The sequence below is a fragment of the Saccopteryx leptura genome, chromosome 7, assembly GCF_036850995.1.
Source record: "Saccopteryx leptura isolate mSacLep1 chromosome 7, mSacLep1_pri_phased_curated, whole genome shotgun sequence".
In the NCBI taxonomy this organism is placed as follows: domain Eukaryota; kingdom Metazoa; phylum Chordata; class Mammalia; order Chiroptera; family Emballonuridae; genus Saccopteryx; species Saccopteryx leptura.
In genome coordinates, this window is record NC_089509.1 from 76,785,673 (window position 1) to 76,805,430 (window position 19,758).

Below are 19,758 nucleotides of genomic sequence, written 5' to 3' on the forward strand. Positions count from 1 at the left end.
TCTTTTCTGATGTGTTGTCCCTCAATTAGAAGGACTTTTTTATTTCTTTCCATTTCTATCTCTACTTATACAACTTCAATACCTTATTGTACTTATTTGTATACTGGTCGGTCCCCCTCAGTATATTTGGATTTCTTCCAGGCCAAGATAAATGTCTCATTCATTTTTATATCCTCAGAGCCTAACATACCCAACAAATGCTTGGAAAATAAATGCATTTTAAAACTGTAAAAGGATATTTTATAGCTTAATTTCTATTAGCCATATAGCCTTTAGAAAAAATAAATAAGCCCTCTTTGAAAAAATGTTCAGTTGGATGCAAAATTTCATGTTAGAAACATGAGATCTTACCCTCAGACTTGTGCTTTAACACCAAAAAGGAATATACAGTATACTTATTGCAGAAGCATTCAGTTATTGCAGAAGAATATAAAGTGATTGAATCTGTGAATTTTCAGATACTTTTCTTTACATAGACAAACATGGGGGTCATATATATTTTGCTGAGTTCTCCAAATTCCTTTCTTTTGAAAACTTAGTAGTACACTCACAGTACTGTTACATGGTAATATACTATTAGCTATTTTTTAAGTCAGTACACATAGAGCTACCTTATTTATGGTTTACATTTTACTGTAGTCCATTATTTATCTTAACCATTCAATTTTTGATACCATTTAGGTTGTGTCCATTTTTTTTATATTAGCTACGGTGGTTCCGGAACGTTATACACATGCACCTTTACAGATTTTTGCATGTTTTACTATAGAATAGATTCCAACATGTAAAATTATGAGATCAAAGACTATGTAGATTTAAAAGTTTAGTAGATGCTGCTGATTTGCCTTCTAAAAACTGCAGCAGTTTACATTTCCACTGTTCTTATATGAATGCCCATTTCTCCATACTTTTGCAAATAATGTGTTTACCGTTCTTGTTTTAATTTAAAAAAAAATTTAGTTAGAGTTTACATTTGGTATTATTTTGTATTAGTTCCATGTGTAAAGCATAATAGATGATCATATGCTTTACAAAGTGTTCCTCCCAATATTTCCAGTGTCTACCTGATACCATGCATAGTTACTACACTATTATTGACTATTTATTATTCTTTTTCATCTTTGCCAGTTTAGTAGAGGGAAAATTTTTTTTTTTTTTTTCATTTTTCTGAAGCTGGAAACAGGGAGAGACAGTCAGACAGACTCCCGCATGCGCCCGACCGGGATCCACCCGGCACGCCCACCATGGGGCGAAGCTCTGCCCACCAGGGGGCGATGCTCTGCCCATCCTGGGCGTCGCCATGTTGCGACCAGAGCCACTCTAGCGCCTGAGGCAGAGGCCACAGAGCCATCCTCAGCGCCCGGGCCATCTTTGCTCCAATGGAGCCTTGGCTGCAGGAGGGGAAGAGAGAGACAGAGAGGAAAGTGCGGCGGAGGGGTGGAGAAGCAAATGGGCGCTTCTCTTGTGTGCCCTGGCCGGGAATCGAACCCGGGTCCTCCGCACGCTAGGCCGACGCTCTACCGCTGAGCCAACCGGCCAGGGCAAAATTTTTTTTTTTTGAGGGAAAATTTTTCATTGCTCAAATTCACTTTGCTTAGTGGTGATAAATACCTTTTCACATGTTTAACAGATAATCAGTTTTATGTTTATAGTCTTTGTTTTAATGTTCACATTGTCTTACCTTTAAAAAATTGATTGGTAAAAACATTTCATATTTGAAAGCTATTAACCTTTTGTCTTATGTTGTAAACATTTTTCCAGATTCTCATTTGTCCTTTGACCTTCAGATGGTTTGCCATGTGGAAGTTTAATTTTATGTATTGTATGAATCCAGTAGTATGATTCTCTAACCCTTCACCGGTATAGAGTTATTTTAATTTAACTTAGCTAAATAATATAGTTTGATGTCTGTCAAGTCTGGCAGCCCTTCAATAGCCTTGTTTTGCAGCTTCTGTTTTTTAGGTAATCCTATGTATTTCTCCTTCCAAATGAAAATTTTTAATGCATTTATCAGATTTCCCTAAAATTTACGCTCCCATACAGTGTGTGCATTTAGTTATTTAGATATTTTATATTCCTCAGTGATTTTTTAATCATATAGGTTGTGCACATTACTTGTTAGGTCATATGCTTTGTATATATTTATATATGCATACGTTAAATGACATGTTATATTCTATTATATATGTGTTAAATAACATATATGTTAAATGTCTATAATACATGTACATGTAAATGCATGTTGTTTATATTGGATATATAAATATGTAAGATATTAAAGGGATGTAATTATAAATGAATATTTTTTTCACTTTTTAAAATATTGTTCTCACTGGCTATATTTGTATGTTAATCATGTTTCCAGCAATTTTACGATTTGATCTTTTTAAATAAATTATTTTAGATATGAGTGTATACTTGAGCTTAAGATCAGAGAATTGGTTAGCAAAATTACTTACAGTGAATCTGTGATTTGATCTATTTTGGGAATATTCTTTTTTGCAATTGTTATTATGTATTATTGTTACCATACAATAACTGATTCAGGAGAGCTTGTGAGTGGAACTAGAAAATACATTTAATCTTAATGTTATAATTTAGCTACACTTGGACACTTTCACTACCTATGAACCAATAAAAGAATCTACTAAAAGGCTATTATGGTTGTCAGTAATAGAAAACAAAAGGTATAACATGTTGACAATTTTATTACATGCTTTTTATTCAGCTTATAATTTTGAAACATAGCAAATGAAACACATAGTTAAAAGACCTGTATTTTTATCAAAGGAAAAGTATGTTAAAGAGATTACTTTAATAAACCAAATGAACTTCACTTTTTTTTTTTAATTATAACCTACTTTTAAAAAAATCTAAAAAATTATTTTACACTTGCCTTTTGCTAAGGGGCTCTCTGCTTCTTTGGATAAATAGGTACAGATGGTATTTAAGTAACGAAACCATAGTGGTTTTCCCAAAATAAGGAAACACTTAAAATGAATGCTAGTAGGCCCTGGCCGGTTGGCTCAGCGGTAGAGCGTCGGCCTGGCGTGCGGGGGACCTGGGTTCGATTCCCGGCCAGGGCACATAGGAGAAGCGCCCATTTGCTTCTCCACCCCCCCCTTCCTCTCTGTCTCTCTCTTCCCCTCCCGCAGCCAAGGCTCCATTGGAGCAAGGATGGCTCGGGCGCTGGGGATGGCTCCTTGGCCTCTGCCCCAGGCGCTAGAATGGCTCTGCTTGCGGCAGAGCGATGCCCCGGAGGGGCAGAGCATCGCCCCCTGGTGGGCAGAGCGCCACCCCTGGTGGGCGTGCCGGGTGGATCCCGGTCGGGCGCATACGGGAGTCTGTCTCTCCCCGTTTCCAGCTTCAGAAAGAAAAAAGAAAAAAAAAAAAATGAATGCTAGTAGGCTGAGATGTGGGGGTAAGGACTTTGGAAAATGTGGCTTGTGTTTTTGAAACTTAAATTTGTAAATCTGATCCAATAATAGAATTCCAGATAGAAGTTTATAAATCAGGATTTTTTTTTTTTTGAAGTAGTAACCATTCAAAACCTTGGTAGAAGTTACGAAATATTGAGAGAATTAAGAGAAATGAAGTACTAAGTGTACCTTTTAGGTATTATGATAATTCACATTTTTTTCACTTATTTAAAATGAGAGAAAGATTTTTTTTTTAAAGATTTTATTCATTTTAAAGAGGAGAGAGGGAGAGTAGGGAGGAGCAGGAAGCATCAACTCCCATATGTGTCCTGACCAGGCAAGCCCGGGGTTTTGAACAGGTGACCTCAGCGTTCCAGGTCAATACTTTATCCACTGCGCCACCACAGGTCAGGCTAAAAGGAGAGAAAGATTTTTTAGTTTTTCTAAATTCCTCAGATTAACAAATGTCACTAGTTTATTCTCAGTTTCCAAATAAGGAAATTTATGACTTATTATTAATTCACTGTTGGTAGTATTTATGAGAGGTTTTTTGTTTTTTTTTTTCATTTAAAGCCTGTGGACAGTGTTCTTTTCATCTTTCAAGGCAGAGCTGTACATCAGTAACTGGCGGATGAAAATTAGAGATTATCTACATCTGAAAAGATTTCGTTCAACTTGCAATTATGGAATGATTTATTGTTATAAAATACTTTTTTATAAGCTAAAGAATCAGTGCTGGTTTAGGAACTGGCTAGGTTTGGCCTGGTTTTAAGAAAACCATGAAGATAGTGTGAGGAGCTGAGGCTTAGAACCACACTAATTGTTGGTGGAGGGTTGGTGCAAAGGCACAAACCCAGAAGCAAGACTAGAAAGAGGTCCAGGAAGGCAGTGTTCTATCTAAAGATGTGTTAGCAGAGTATGTGGTAAACTAAACAAGCAGTGTGTGTCGGTCTCAAATCAGTGTGGATGGTGAGCGGTAAACTACAAGTTGAAAATAGCAAGATGATAGAGAATGTGGGCCCTTGTAATATTCAGAAATATAAGTAAGTAGACAACTTGGCATTATAGAGTATCTGTCAGGGGTAACAACTTCCAGCCAAAGAGCTCTGGAACTCAAAGATAGGAAGGGGCAGAGGGGCATGTAGACAGAGTCGATGGGTAAGTTGTAGACCGAGTGGAACCTCTACAGGAGTTGGAGTCTAAGGACAGTATCAAGACAAGGATGATGATGCCAAGTTTAAGTCAATTTTCATTGTAATGTTGAGCAATCAAGGCTGAGTGTTGCCAAGTCAACAACTGTGATTTGGAAAGGAATGCTGAATCTGGGAAACCCATAGACCTGAACACATTCATTAGTAAGTAAGTTACGATGCTTTATTCTGAACACTCAGCTGAGAATGGATAGATTTCAGCATCTAATACTTAAAAACAAATGTTGGCCATTTCCTTTAGATCATTTTAAAAAATGAATTATAGGACTTTTAGGATAGTCTCTGTGAGTTACTTTTGGTAAGTTAACATTTTTCTAGGACTGTATTCATTTCATCTAAGTTTTTAAACTCACTGGCATAAAGTTGTTTGTAGTCTTTAAGTCCTAATATTACTGTATTTGTACATTTAAATCTCCCCCCTCCCCAGATCAATCTTGCCAGAGCTTTGTCAGTTTTATTAATCTTTTCAGGGAGCTGCAGACTAGAGCCTGTGACCAAGTAGGGCCCACCTCCTGATTTGGCAGATACGCTTTCATTGGAACACAGCCATACCTATTTGTTTATGTCTGTGACCGCTTTTGAGCTGTGATGTCAGAGTTCAGTAGTTGTAACATATACTATTTGGCCTATATAGAGCCAAAATATTTTCTATCTGACCTTTTACTGAAAAAAAAAGCTTTCCAACTCCTAATCTTTTTGATGGAACAACTTTTGGCTTAGTTTATTTTTTTTCTTTTTAAGATTTTATTTATTCATTTAAGAAAGAGTAGGAAGGGAGAGCGAGAGAAAGGCAACGGGGAACAAACAGGAAGCATCAGTTTGTAGTTGCTTCTTGTATGTGCCTTGACTAGGCTAACCCGAGGTTTTGAACTGGTGACCTCAGCATTCCAGGTCAATGCTTTATCCACTGTGCCACCGCAGGTCAGCCTTAGTTGACATTGTTAGTTGTGCTGTGTGTGTGTATTTGTTCTATTTACTTACAGTTTATTTTATTGTTTATTTTCTAATTTAAGTTGGGTGCTTAATTTATTAATGTCCAGCTCTTCTTTTCTAATTATGCAATTAAGGCTTTAAAGTCCCATTATGTATTGAATTAAAATTATTAAAAGTTTTGATACGAATTTATCTGATTATTTCTCAATTCTGATTATTTCTCTATTTGTAATTTATTTTCTGACCCATGAATTATTTAGAAGTGTTTTCCATTCTTCAAATATGAGGATATTTTTCCTTAATTATTTTTTTCTAATTGATTTCTAACTGAATTGCATTGTAGGTAGAGAACATGGTTTGCATGTTGCCAACCCTTTAAAATTAGTTGAGATTTTAATTATGGTTCAGTATATAATGAGTGTTTTTTATGTGTTTCTGCAGTTGTGGTAGAGTGTTCTGTATGTGTCTATTTTTACAAGCTTATTAACTGTTATTCAAATTTTCTAGTCTTACTTTTTTTTTTTACTTGCTCTATCAGTAACAGTTGTGTGTTAAAATCCCCTGCTGTGATTGTAGAATTGTCTATTTCTCTTTGTATTCTGCAGTAAACCTTATTAATATTTAATAATGCATTTTGTTTTAAAAACCTATTTTTTATATTAATTACATACATATGCTTCCTTTTTGTTTGTAATATATATAGCTTTTTAGATCTTTTTTCTATCCTTTTACTTTTCAGTCTTTCCTAGTCCATGTTTTAGATACATCTCTTATAAATACCAATAGCTGGATTTTTAAAAAATCCAGTCTTACATTCTGTGTCTGTTATCTAGAATATTTGGTTCATTTACATTTATTATATTTACTAATATTTTGAACTTATTTCCGTTAATTTGTATTGTGTTTACAACTCTATATGTCAAAGTGACCATCTGGAATAAGTTTCCTTTAGCCTGAAGTGCATCGTGTAGAATTTTCTTAATGATGGTGTACTGATGGGAAATTCTGTCCTTCCTCACCTCACTAGAAAATATCTTTATTTTGCCCTGATTCTTTTTTTTTTTTTTTTTTTTCTGCCCTGATTCTTAATTGATATTTATTCTGGATATTAAATTCGATATTGTCAGTTATTTTGTCTTAGTAATTGGAGATAACATTTCCTTGGCTTTTGGTTCTTTTTGTTGTGCTTAGATGTCAGTGATTATCTGACTATTGCCTGTTTTTGAAATCTGTTTGCATCTGCCCAGTTTCTTCTCTCCTTTTGCTGGTGTGGTTTTTGGTTTTTTTTACTGTATTACTCTAGTTGTATTTTCTTTTATTTCTTTAAATGAAGTCTTTGATTATTTAATCTGTTTCTGCTGGTTTTTATTTTTGATGCTTTGCTTTATTGGATGTTATGAACTCTCTCTCCTTTTTTGTTTTTGAACTGGGGGAATGTTTTGAGGCCTAGGCAGTGAAATAGATCTCCTAGAGGTTATTTGCTTTTGCTTTTGCTTCTACCAGGCACCTGTCCTCTGCACACTACTACTCTGGGACCCTGTGAAAATAAAATCTCAGCCTACCTAGTGTGAGTTAGGGCTGAAAATATATGAGGGCTGATTTAAGGTTATGAAACCCCAAGAAAATATCTTCTGTTCTCTCTCACAAGACTCAAGACGGGTAATTTCCCTTGCATTGCCCCTGAGGGTACAGGTGTATTTCTAAGTCAGCCTTACATTGTTTGTATAGTGCTTTGGGATTTCAGTTTTGAGGCGAAGAGGTCTTAGACTCCTCACCTTTGGTGGATCCTGGGTGTTTCTTCTCACTACTTTAACCTCCACGCTCACTTTTCCTCTCATCACTCTCCTTCCGTTCTCACCAGCCCCATGAAGTGTGATGGTTGAAGCTCAGATTCATCTGGTTTAGCAATTATCCTTAATGTACTCCTTTGAGTTACTGTCTTCATTCACTTTGACTTAAATAGGTCCTTACTGTTTTGTTGGTTCGTTGATTGTTGATGTATTTAAGATAATGTTTTTCCCCTCTATTTTGCCTAAAAGTTTTCATTGTTATCTTTGAGAAGGGCCAGTCATGATACCTAGCCCTCCCTGTGCTGGGAATGAAAGTCTTGGTGGTTTTTGAGCCTTTCTGTCACATAGAACTCACATAGTATGTATATGCTAACAACACTGAATCTCAAGTCGCAATCATTTGATTGTTAAAGGTTATAATTTTCACTACCAATAAAGAGAGTTTTTAAGTCTAGTTAGGATAGAAAGCTAACTTTGAGAAATTTTTTACATGAAGCTATGAATGGAATTTTGCTATTTTGGGCCCCGAAAAGAGGAAGTGGAGGAGTAAGTAAACCACTTAGGGAGACTATCTTATTTTATACTTTTAACAAAATTAGAAACTTAGAATTTTTTAAAAACTAGCATGGTGGTACAGTGAGCAGCTACTGTTTTGGAGTATTTGTGTCATTTTAAAAATATAATAGTTGGTTTAATTATTAGTGACTGGGAGCATGTAATTTAGAAAACATTAACATAACATGCATTTTTGATGGGGAAGTTTGGTGATTGGCTTCTTCCTACAAGTTAGGGTGAGCTATAGTTATTTCTCCAGCCTTAATTTTTTACCAGAAAGCTCCCTGAGGGTCTGGAGAGTTCAGTCTTCCTTTTTGGTTTAGTGGAGCCTGAATTCAGAAACAAAGAATGTGTTATGTTGGTTTTTCTTGGTTTCTGGTGGGATGATGGAAGGAATTCTAGAACATTGTTTTCAGTTTATGTTGAAAAGTTATTTTCTGTAGTTGTGTATAAGCTGGTACTTCTAAAACGTTATCAGTCAGTATTTAAATCAACTTCACTCTGGACATTAAACTACCCCAAGTTTTTCTCACAGATATTTATTGATCATATAATCCATGCCAAATGCTGATGTAAACAAGCCAAGTCTCTGCTCTAATACATGATAAAAGTATACAGCATACATAAGTGAAAAAAGGAGACTATAAATGTATATGTACATGGAGAAATATTGGACACATAGGCACTGAAATAGTAAGTCAGTTTGGATGGAAGGATTGCATGTTGTATTTGTCTTCTTTTGCCTCTCTGTATTTTTGTGTGTGTGTATTTTTCTGAAGTGAAAAGTGGGGAGACAGAGAGGCTCCTGCATATGTCTGACCGGGATTCACCCAGCATGCCCACCAGGGGGAGATGCTCTGCTCATCTAGGGCATTGCTCCATTGCCACCAGAGTCATTTTGGCGCCTGAGGCAGAGGCCGTAGAACCATTATCAGCACCCCGGCAACTTTGCTCCAATGGAGCCTTGGCTGCAGGAAGGGAAGAGAGATAGAAAAGAGTAGGGGAAGGATGGAGAAGCAGATGGCCACCTCTCCTATGTGCCCTGGCCGGGAATCGAACCCAGGATTTCCACACACCAGGCCTACGCTCTACCACTGAGCTAGCTGGCCAAGGCCTTTTCTGTATTTTTTTAATTTAAGAAAAATTATTGTTAATAAAGTGGGATGCCTGAATAGGGAGAAACAGTAAATGCCTGATTTCTTATAAAAGAAGAACAAGAACACTAACAACAACTTGGTGCTAGGAGTATTTCCTCATTTACTTCTTTTTTTTGTGACAGAGAGAATTAGAGAGAGGGACAGATAGGGACAGAAAGACAGGAAGGGAGAGAGATGAGAAGCATCAATTCTTTGTTGCGGCCCCTTAGTTGTTCATTGATTGCTTTCTCATATGTGCCTTGACAGGGGTAGGGAATGGGGGGGGTCTACAGCTGACTGAGTGACCCCTTGCTCGAGCCAGTGACCTTGGGCCCAAGCTGGTGAGCCTTGCTCAAACCAGATGAGTCCACTGGTGACCTCCGGGTCTTGAACCTGGGTCCTCCACATCCCAGTCCGACGCTCTATCCACTGCACCACCGCCTAGTCAGGCTCTCCTCATTTACTTCTTGTTTGAGTCTTTTGAGGTAGCGATATCCCTGTTGGGCACTGAGAAAATTGAGACTGTGAGTTTTACACCGAAATTGTATAGTTGGTAAATGATGGAGCGAGACTCGTCTCGGTCTGTCTGCCATCAGATCCCATTCTCTTTTTCCATCAATCATGCCTTGAATGAGTATGTTTTGTGCGTCTTTTAAAGGTACGTGATAACTCTTGGCAGTTCCCTACATCTATTTAAATTGACAAAATTATGTGAAAAAAATTCTATTCATTAAACAATTGCAGGTTTTGAATTTTGAATAACATTTGCTATTTTAAACTTCAGTACAGGGTGTTTGATCAGCTAACAACTCTATATTGGCAATATTTAACTCTTAGAGGAAAAAGTAGAATTAGGTGACTTTTAGAGACTCAGTGACTCTCAGACCTTGCTTTTCCATTATAGCACTCTTTTGCAATCTTACTAAGTGAGTTGGTAAATATTTAACTAAAATCATATAATTTTTATTTTTTCAGGTATTCTCATGTCAGTTCACATTGAAAAATAATTTGCCAGGCCATGTATACTCACTTTTCAGTTAGGAAAATATTATCACATAGTCAAATCCCTTGGTTTTTCATAAGAAAAATAAGATGCAGAACATTTTCTACTGTTTATTTTTATTTTGCTTATTTTACATAAACTTTCATAGCTAAACAAAAATAAATAAAGCATATCAATAAATAAAACTAAGATGACTATTTTGATTAGTTTGAGTTCTGAGAGATGGTAGATGACTTGATTTTTGTTTGAAATTTGGCATTAGGAGCAATTAGGACTATCCTGATTTTTATAAATTACGATTCCATTATATAATGATATGACACTTTTATAGTTTAAGGAAAATATTTTATATGTTGATGAAATAAAAATGCTTATAATTTGTAACATTTTATTTTGGTATGCAGCTCACTGTTAATGAAGCAGCTGCTCAGCTCTGTGTGAAGGATAACGCCCTCCTGACAAGAAGAGATGAACTTTTTGCCCTGGCTAGGCAGATTTCTCGAGAAGTCACCTATAAATACACTTACAGAACCACCAAGTAAGTTTAACTAATTGGCAGCACTTTTGCATTGCTTGATAGAAGTAGAGCTTGGCAATAGTATAATAAGCATTTCTGGGAAAAGTGTGATTATAGTTCTATAAAATTAAACTGACTTTTTAAAACATTATCACTAAAATGTTTTTTTGTTGTTGTTGTTTTGTTTAATTCTCTTTTATCTTTCTTTTAAAAAATAGTTCCCTAGCACTGTAGCATTGTTCTGGTAGGGTTTTAGACATTCTTTCATGCAGATGCTTTGGTTTTGAGTATGATGATGGGGTGTAGTCAGGATTTAGACTTATTTGTACATCACTAACTACATGGATTTGAACTTCTGAGGAAGCAAATTAGTTCCTTTTGCAAGGTGTTTGCATTCTAATGAGATGAACTGAATACATAAAAAAAGACTTCATTGACCAGTATTTAAGGGAATATTCGAAGATACTTTAATTAACTAGCAAGTGAGATATAGAACATGTGTTTGAAATTTTAAAAATTTAATTTTAAAAAAAGTGATGGCTTTAAAATTTAATGTAAACAGACCATATTAATCTTCACCTTCTCCTCTCTTGAACCCTAAGCATTGTCTGCAGGTCTAAGATCATTCTGATTTTGTTCTCTTGGCTCCACATGACTCTGATTTCCAGCACATAGTCATTTGTGTGTGTCACTGCTTCTCTGAGTAAATGCAGACGGCCACTTGAATTAGACTAACTGAGCATGTGTTGAAAAGCCACATCCTGAGCACCCTAATATATCACAATCTCTGGTGACTGAGCCTGAAATTCAGACTTTCACAAGCATTCTAGGTGATTCATGTGCTTAATTCAAGTTTGAAAACAACACTTAATAGGCATTTGCTGTCATCGATGTTATTTTTCATAACTCATAGCAACTTCATATTTTACCCTACTCAGGAGCTCACATATTTACAAACTGACAAGTAAAACTGCAGACTAAATGAACAGGGTAAGAATATACAGCAATATTACAGGATTATTTACAAGTTTCTTTGGTGGGGGAGTTGGCTAATCAAAAGCTGATTTAGTGATTTTTCATTTTCTTTACTCATTATATAAATTTTCCTTCTCAGTGCTGTACTTAAATAATCTTCTTGACTCAGAGTAGTACACGTACATGATTTGAGAAGTCATATAGTACACAAGGCTCACAGTGACACTCCGCAGTTCCCTGCTCCACCCTTTACCCCCCCTTCTCAATACGGCACCCGGGGCAACCGCTTATGTAAATTTTAGCTCTTTCTTGTAGTATTTACCTTTTTATTTCCTTTTTAAGTTAAATATATTTTAAAATACATAACACTTTTACATAATTTCTAAGACAAAGCTATGTAAATAGGTAATACAAAAAGTTGCTCTCGTTTCTGTCTCATTTTACCTTGTTTCTCTCCTCGGTGTAGATAGCTTTTAAAGTTTATTAGCCTTGCATTGTTTGTACCCGTGCAAAGAAATATAACTATAGTTTCTCATTTATACCTTTCTTTAAAAAAACAGTAGGTAGCATGTATGTGTCTACATTCTGTATTTTGCCTTTATCTTAACATGTCTTAGAGATCTTGCCATAAATACTACTACATATATATCGTTCTAGTTATTTTATTACAGCTGCATAGTATTACATTGATGTGCCATGATTCATTTAACTACTCCCCTATTGATGGATACTTGAGTTGTTTCTAGTCTTTTTCATTATAAATAATACCACAACAAAAAACATTATATCTTACTTTGTTGGTTCTGAGATATACTTTTTTCACATGTTTTATGTTGGAGTAATTTATAATTAATGGCTCGTCATAGTTTAATTGGCAGTAGTAGTTCATGTGTGGGTTGGCACCTCTGTGGGCTAGATTCCCAGCAAAGGGATCTCTAGTCAAGGGGAAATGCATCTCTAATATCTGTAGGTAGCAAAAATGCATTTTAATCTTTTTTTTTTTTTTTTGTATTTTTCTGAAGTTGGAAACGGGGAGGCAGTCAGACAGACTCCCGCATGCGCCTGACCGGGATCCACCTGGCATGCCCACCAGGGGGCGATGCTCTGCCCATCTGGGGCGTCGCTCTGTTGCAACCAGAGCCATTCTAGCATCTGAGGCAGAGGCCACAGAGCCATCCTCAGTGCCCGGGCCAACTTTGCTCCAATGGAGCCTTGGCTGCAGGAGGGGAAGAGAGAGACAGAGAGGAAGGAGAGGGGTAGGGGTGGAGAAGCAGATGGGCGCTTCTCCTGTATGCCCTGGCCGGGAATTGAACCCAGGACTCCTGCACGCCAGGCCGATGCTCTACCACTGAGCCAACCAGCCAGGGCCACATTTTAATCTTATGTAACTTCAAGTATTCATCTTAAATGGCCATTGTCATTTTGTCCTAAATTGTTTTTACTGATCCATAAAGGGATATTATGGAATACAATCCTCCTTGATTTATTTTTTCATTATGTGATAATAATTACATACTTAATGAGTACTTTCTGTGTGGGGAGTTCTAGGTAGTGGTCTTTTAAAATGTGTAATATAATTGTGTCTGCATATTTTTAGTGTAATTTAGAAATGATGAAAAGTCTAGTTTGCATTATTTTAGTATTCATTTGTCTTATTTCTGTTGTCAGGGTTTCAGGGATATATGATATGTTTCGGTGGAAGTTTATAGATAGAGATGCCTTTAGACTAAAACTTCTTTCCTCAAGTTTTTCTCTCTCTCCCAATTCCCCTTAGGTCAAAATGTGGAGAAAGAGATGAATTATCCCCGAAGAGAATTAAAGTGGAGGTATGATTATGTATTATATTTTTCTTATGCCAGTAATGTTTGCTTTAGTACTACAAACTAAAAAAAAAGGATGGTCCCATAAACTAATGAAAAATATGAACTGTAGAATCTTAAAAAAAATAGTGAATTTTTTTGCTTGAAGTATTTATAGTAATTTGAACTAGAATACTAAGTACTAAGGAAGTTCTTAGAAACAACAACAATATGATTGATGTCTAATCAGTTTATCAAAGTTGATTTGTGAACAGTTTTTTTACAAATATGAAACTATTGCTTAAACTATTTTATAATCTTATTTACATCATTAATCATCAAATTTTTTAGAGGAGCTAAAATTTAATTTATGTTAACTATCTGAGGGAAATTACGATTTAGTAGGTGCAAAGTATGGAGACCCTAATTAAAGCCTCTCTTAGAGGGTCATGGTTGAGGCTGTTCTGATGGGAGACCTGCCCGAGGAAAGTGGGGGCTGAGCCAGAGAAGTGTGCTCTCCTGGGGCTGTCAGAACTATAGGATAGTTTCAGAACTGCTGTTCCTTAATTTGGATTGAATGCAGTAGTCTCCTCTCCCCCAGCCATGGTTTCGCTTTCCATGGTTTCAGTTACCCACAGTCAACTGTAGTCTGAAATATTAAATGGAAAGTTCCAAAAATAAACATAAGTTTTAAATTCTTCACCATTCTGAGCAGCATGATGAAATCTCGCTCTTGTCTCGCCTGGGACGTATAACATCCCGTTACCCAGTGTGTCCATGCTGTGTGTGCTGTCTGCCTGTTAGTCACTCAGTAGCCAGCTAGGTTACCAGCTTGACTGTGACAGTATTGCAGTGATTTTGTTCAAGTAACCCTTATTTTACTTAATAATGGCTCAAAGTGCTAGAGGAGTGATGGCTGGCATTTTGAATATGCCAAAGAGAAGCTGGGAAGTGCTTCCTGCAGGGAAAAGGTTAAAGTTCTTGACATAATGAGGAAAGAAAGAAAATCATATGCTGATGTTACTAAGATATACAGTCAGAACATTTTCAATCCGTGAAACTGGGGGTGGGGGGGAGGAAAAAGAAATTTGTGTTAATTTTGCTGTTGTACCTTAAGCTGTAAAAGTTATGGCCACGGTGTGTGATAAGTGCTGAGATAAGATGGAAAAGGCATTCAGTTTGTGGGGGGAAGACACGAGTAGAAAATGTTTCCACTGATGGCAGAGCGTTGTGCCAGAAACCATGGAGCCGGTATGTAAGACACCAAGCCATTTACTGCAAGTAAGGGATGTTTACACAGATGTAGGAGTAGGTTTAGGCTGAAAGGTACAAAAATTACTATAGAGAGAAAGACCACATTTACACAACTTTTGTTACAGTATATTATAATTGTTCTTTTCGATTGTTATTGAGAATCTCTTACAGTGCCTAATTTATAAGTTAAACTTGTTTACAGCTGTGTATCTTTAGGAAAAAATATTGTACACACACGGTTCAGTACTATCGGTGGTCTCAGGCATCCACTGGGCGTCTGGGAGTGTATTCCCGGTGAATACGGTGAGGCTGCTGTACTTTTTTAGAGGCCAGTTGGTAGCAGAATAGAGATTTTGAAGTCAGTTGGCACCTTCCTTTTTATCTTGGGTAGGAGATAGGGATTAGTACTTTTAGCCATCTGGTATTTAATTTCAAGTTAAAGCAAGTAAGCTATGTTTGACTACCCTAAATATCCATCAAATTATTCTTACTAAGCATCCATTTGTATGGAACAGTCTTTCATTTATACCAATGCCACAGTTATCTTTTAAAAACATGAATCCCTTTCTTGCTTAAATCTTTCCAATGGCTTTCTACTATACATGGAATAAAGTCTACATTTTCCTGAGGCATCTAAAACCCCACATAATCTGGCTCTGGCTCGCATCTCTATCCTCATCTGCTACCACATCGCCCCATTCTTACTGCGTCCCAGCTACATGGACCGGTTTTCTGTTCCTGGAACAGGCCAAACTCTTTGAGCCTCAGCACTCACTGTTCTCTCTACTACATCTTGAGATTTTCCGATGGTTTCAGCTCGTGGCTATAAGTTGCCTTGACTTCGCTGCCTGCCTTTCTAAAAGGAACACCCGTACCCTAAAATCACATTTAGACTCATTCTCAGGGTTTGTTTAGTTTGTTTTCCTAGTACTTACTAGTATCTGGTACTATTATATATATATTTTTAATTTATTATCATTCTGCCTCACTAAATGTGAATATAGCTTTTATCTGTGTATCTACTATGTTATACTGAATTTAGTGGTGACTTACACTTAATAGGCTCTTAATGAAATCTGTTAGATGAAATAACAACTGTCTCTGAATAAGCATCTTTGACTTCTAAAATCTTTAGCCGAAACCAATGGTCCTCAAAGAAAAGAAGAATTTTGTCTAAAAAGGGGCCATGTTTTTAAAAATTGTGCTTTTGTTTATAAGCTAACTCACTGTTAACTCTGGAGTAATGTGTAAGATGAGTTCGCCTCAGGTACGACTCAAAATGTTTTGGAAGTTATCTAAAAGGCCTTTGAAAGATGATCTTAACTAGTGAAATAGTTTTGTCCTATTGCACTGCAAGATAACAAGCAAGAGGTTGCCTGCGGATTTAGCTGTTAGTGCCTCTGCCACTGAAAGGGAAATCAGGTTAACACAGACACTGCCGAGGAAGCTTGTGCCGTTAGGGGGTGGAGAGGAAGAGGTACAGAACCTCCCCAGTGGCCTGGAAGGGTAGTCAGCTGCTGGGCTGGAAACGACGCCCACCTCTCCTTCTCCCCATTGGCCCTTAATGTGGTCATGATTCAGGCTGTTTCACATTTAAACCCCACTTTCCTTTTTATCGGGCTTCAGGGACCACTGTTGAGCATTGAGGTTTGAGATCATGAATCTCATGGACTGTTTGAGCTCCAGTTTTTCTTGTTAGGTTTTTTTTTTTTTAATTTATTAATTTTTATGTGGTGACATTGATAAATCAGGGTACATATATTCAGAGAAAACATCTCCAGATTATTTTGACATTTGATTATGTTGCATACCCCTCACCCAAAGTCAAATTGTCTTCCGTCACCTTCCATCTGGTTTTCTTTGTGCCCCTCCCCTCCCCCCACTCCCTCTCTCTCCTTCCTCGCTCCCTCCCCACCCCCCATCCCACCCCCCATTACCATCACGTTGTTGTCCATGTCTCTGAGTCTCATTTTTATGTCCCATCTATGTATGAGTTCATATAGTTCTTAGTTTTTTTCTGATTTGCTTATTTCACTCAGTATAATGTTATCCAGGTCCATCCATGTTATTGAGAAGGATCTTGTTAGGTTTTATTGATAAGTCTTTCTGGCTCTGTTAATGGCCCTGATGTGAAATTTTTTTTTTCTGAAGCTGGAAACAGGGAGAGACAGTCAGACAGACTCCCGCATGCGCCCGACCGGGATCCACCCGGCACGCCCACCAGGGGCGAAGCTCTGCCCACCAGGGGGCGATGCTCTGCCCATCCTGGGCGTCGCCATGTTGCGACCAGAGCCACTCCAGCGCCTGAGGCAGAGGCCACAGAGCCATCCCCAGCGCCCGGGCCATCTTTGCTCCAATGGAGCCTTGGCTGCGGGAGGGGAAGAGAGAGACAGAGAGGAAAGTGCGGCGGAGGGGTGGAGAAGCAAATGGGCGCTTCTCCTGTGTGCCCTGGCCGGGAATCGAACCCGGGTCCTCCGCACGCTAGGCCGACGCTCTACCGCTGAGCCAACCGGCCGGCCCTGATGTGAAATTTAAGCAAAATGTTTTTTGTACACATTTACAGTGTTCTGAGTTTTTTTTTAGTAGCTTGGAATACTGGATTTTTTTTTTTTTTTTTAATAAATTTTTATTAATGGTAATGGGATGACATTAATAAATCAGGGTACATATATTCAAAGAAAACATGTCTAGGTTATTTTGTCATTAAATTATGTTGCATACCCCTCGCCCAAAGTCAGATTGTCCTTCGCCACCCTCTATCTAGTTCTCTGTGTCCCTCCCCCTCCCCCTAACTCTCCCCCTGTCCTCCCTCCCCCCACCCCTGGTAACCACCACACTCTTGTCCATGTCTCTTAGTCTCATTTTTATGTTCCACCAATGGAATACTGGATTTTAACATTAGATGTGGCCCTTCTATTCCTCTCAATATATATGTTCCACTAGCGATAATGGAGTTAGAGTTCTATATGGTTAGTTTACTGTTTTAGTGGTCTTTAGCCATTTGAACAGTTCTGAATTTAGAATTAAGATAATGAGTGTTTCCTGATCTGTGAATAGCAATTCTAACCTTTTCTAAATAAAACAATGAGTAATCAATCCCAAGCTTCTATAAACACTCTTATAGACACTAAACTTGATTCTGTTCCCCAGAAATAGGTATTATAGCTTTGAATTTAGGACATTAGTTTACTTTTTTTGTTGGTTTTTGGTTTGCTTTTTAAGAACACTCACATATTACAGTGCATCGATATCTTTATTGTGTATGTGTCTGTGTGCAGTATGTGTTTATAGCTACACATATATATATAGTGTAATTCTTTGCAAAATATACAATATTGGCATAAATCATTGTCTAAATTTTCTTGTGTGCTCTAAGTTAAATTTGAGATACAAGAGCTATTCGTTTGGTTTTGGAAGCTGATACTAAGGTAGTTAGCATTGGCTGTTTACATTACTATTAACCTTCTTAAGACTTTTTACCACATCTTAGTGCTTTGTTTATGTCTACTTTTTGTGGCTACTGAGGAGCGGGAGAATTTCTGGCATGAGAAGAGATTGGGAGAGGTTCTATTGGGCAGTTATCATTTGAACTGGGTTTCAAAAGAACAGTAGGATTTCAGAGGGTAGGAATGTGGGTTGGAGGGTGGAGGGGCATCACAGAGATAGACTAGCATGGGCAGAGACAGGAAGGTAAGGAAATACTATGTGTATTTAGAGAGCATTGAGACAAGTTTGTCCAGAATAGGTGACACAGCCCTGGCCGGTTGGCTCAGTGGTAGAGCGTCAGCCTGGTGTGCAGAAGTCCCGGGTTTGATTCCCGGCCAGGGCACACAGGAGAAGCGCCCATCTGCTTCTCCACCCCTCCCCCTCTCCTTCCTCTCTGTCTCTCTTCCCCTCCCGCAGCCGAGGCTCCACTGGAGCAAAGATGGCCCGGGCGCTGGGGATGGCCCCTTGGCCTCTGCCCCAGGTGCTAGAGTGGCTCTGGTCGCGGCAGAGCGACGCCCCGGAGGGACAGAGCATCACCCCCTGGTGGGTAGAGCGTTGACCCTGGTGGGCGTGCCGGGTGGATCCCGGTCGGGCGCATGCGGGAGTCTGTCTGACTGTCTCTCCCCGTTTCCAGATTCAGAAAAATACAAAAAAACCCCAAAAAAACAGAATAGGTGACACAGAGGACTTCATAAGTAAAACTAGAAAGGTTGTAGAAATTCTTTGAACATACTTGTTTCTTTTATTTTATTTGAATATTTCTTTTGTGATTCTTAGCTTAGTAATAAAAAGGTAAACTTAGCTCATTGTAAAGTATAAGAGTCCTAATTACAAGGCCCAAATTAATGAGACAATTTTTTTCTTTTTATCTATTTTTCCAAAATCCTTGATAGTGACGAATGAGCATACATGTCAAGTTGCTGACATTTTTTTCATTTTAAAAAGACAATTTTTATAGTAATCAGAAAAAAATGTAATGTCCAGTAGATAAAATAGAAATGACATCCTAATAAACAGGTAAGGGAAAGAAAAATATTTTCTTCCACGCCATTATCTATACATTACTATACACTAATAAAACTAGTGCTTTGTTTAAGCTCAGTAAGATGATTTCTTGTTGCTAAATGTTTTATTTTCCTGATCTCTTTGTGAAATATTAGGTGAAATGAAGTTTTAAAATCTTTGACTTTCATTATTATTATGTAGTAGGTTGTCCCCTTAAGGATAGCTAGCTATTTATTTGGTTATTTTTGCTGGTGGTGTTTAATATTGGTGTACATGCTGTGTTAAAGTACTCAGGATAATCTGTTGTCCTGAAATCCTGCTTCCTACAGGGCATGTTAGATTAAAAAGCGTAGAGATTTTGAACTTGATTTCTCCGTTTCTTAGAATGTATGAGATAGACACAAGGGAAAGCCTGCTTGCTTGGGGCGCCTCGGGGGAACCCGTCACTTGGAACGAGGCCTCTGAGGAAAGCTCGTCAGCCCTTCCACGTCAGTAAGTGAGGTTCAGGAGTATTTCTCCTGCCCAGGCTAGATGAAAAACTTGTCCATCTGGGATGACGACCTTGTATGTGAGTCCAATTTTAGCTAAACCGAAACCGAACATGATTATAGTTATTCTTTTCTTTTTTGTCAGAGACCCCAAATCTAGCTCTTGGGGCCATTGCAAATATAACTA

The 19,758-nt window shown here is 37.8% G+C and overlaps 1 protein-coding gene across 4 annotated transcripts in view; it reads left to right on the plus strand.

Annotated features, from left to right (window-relative positions):
* The window catches only part of NAB1 (NGFI-A binding protein 1), a 49,332-nt gene that overhangs the window by 12,522 nt on the left and 17,052 nt on the right, over nt 1-19,758 (plus strand). For all 4 annotated transcript variants that reach the window (XM_066346232.1, XM_066346233.1, XM_066346231.1 and 1 more), the window contains exons 3-4: nt 10,452-10,585; nt 13,314-13,365. In XM_066346232.1, the coding sequence (XP_066202329.1) occupies nt 10,452-10,585; nt 13,314-13,365 (186 nt within the window). The remainder of the gene's footprint in view (nt 1-10,451; nt 10,586-13,313; nt 13,366-19,758) is intronic.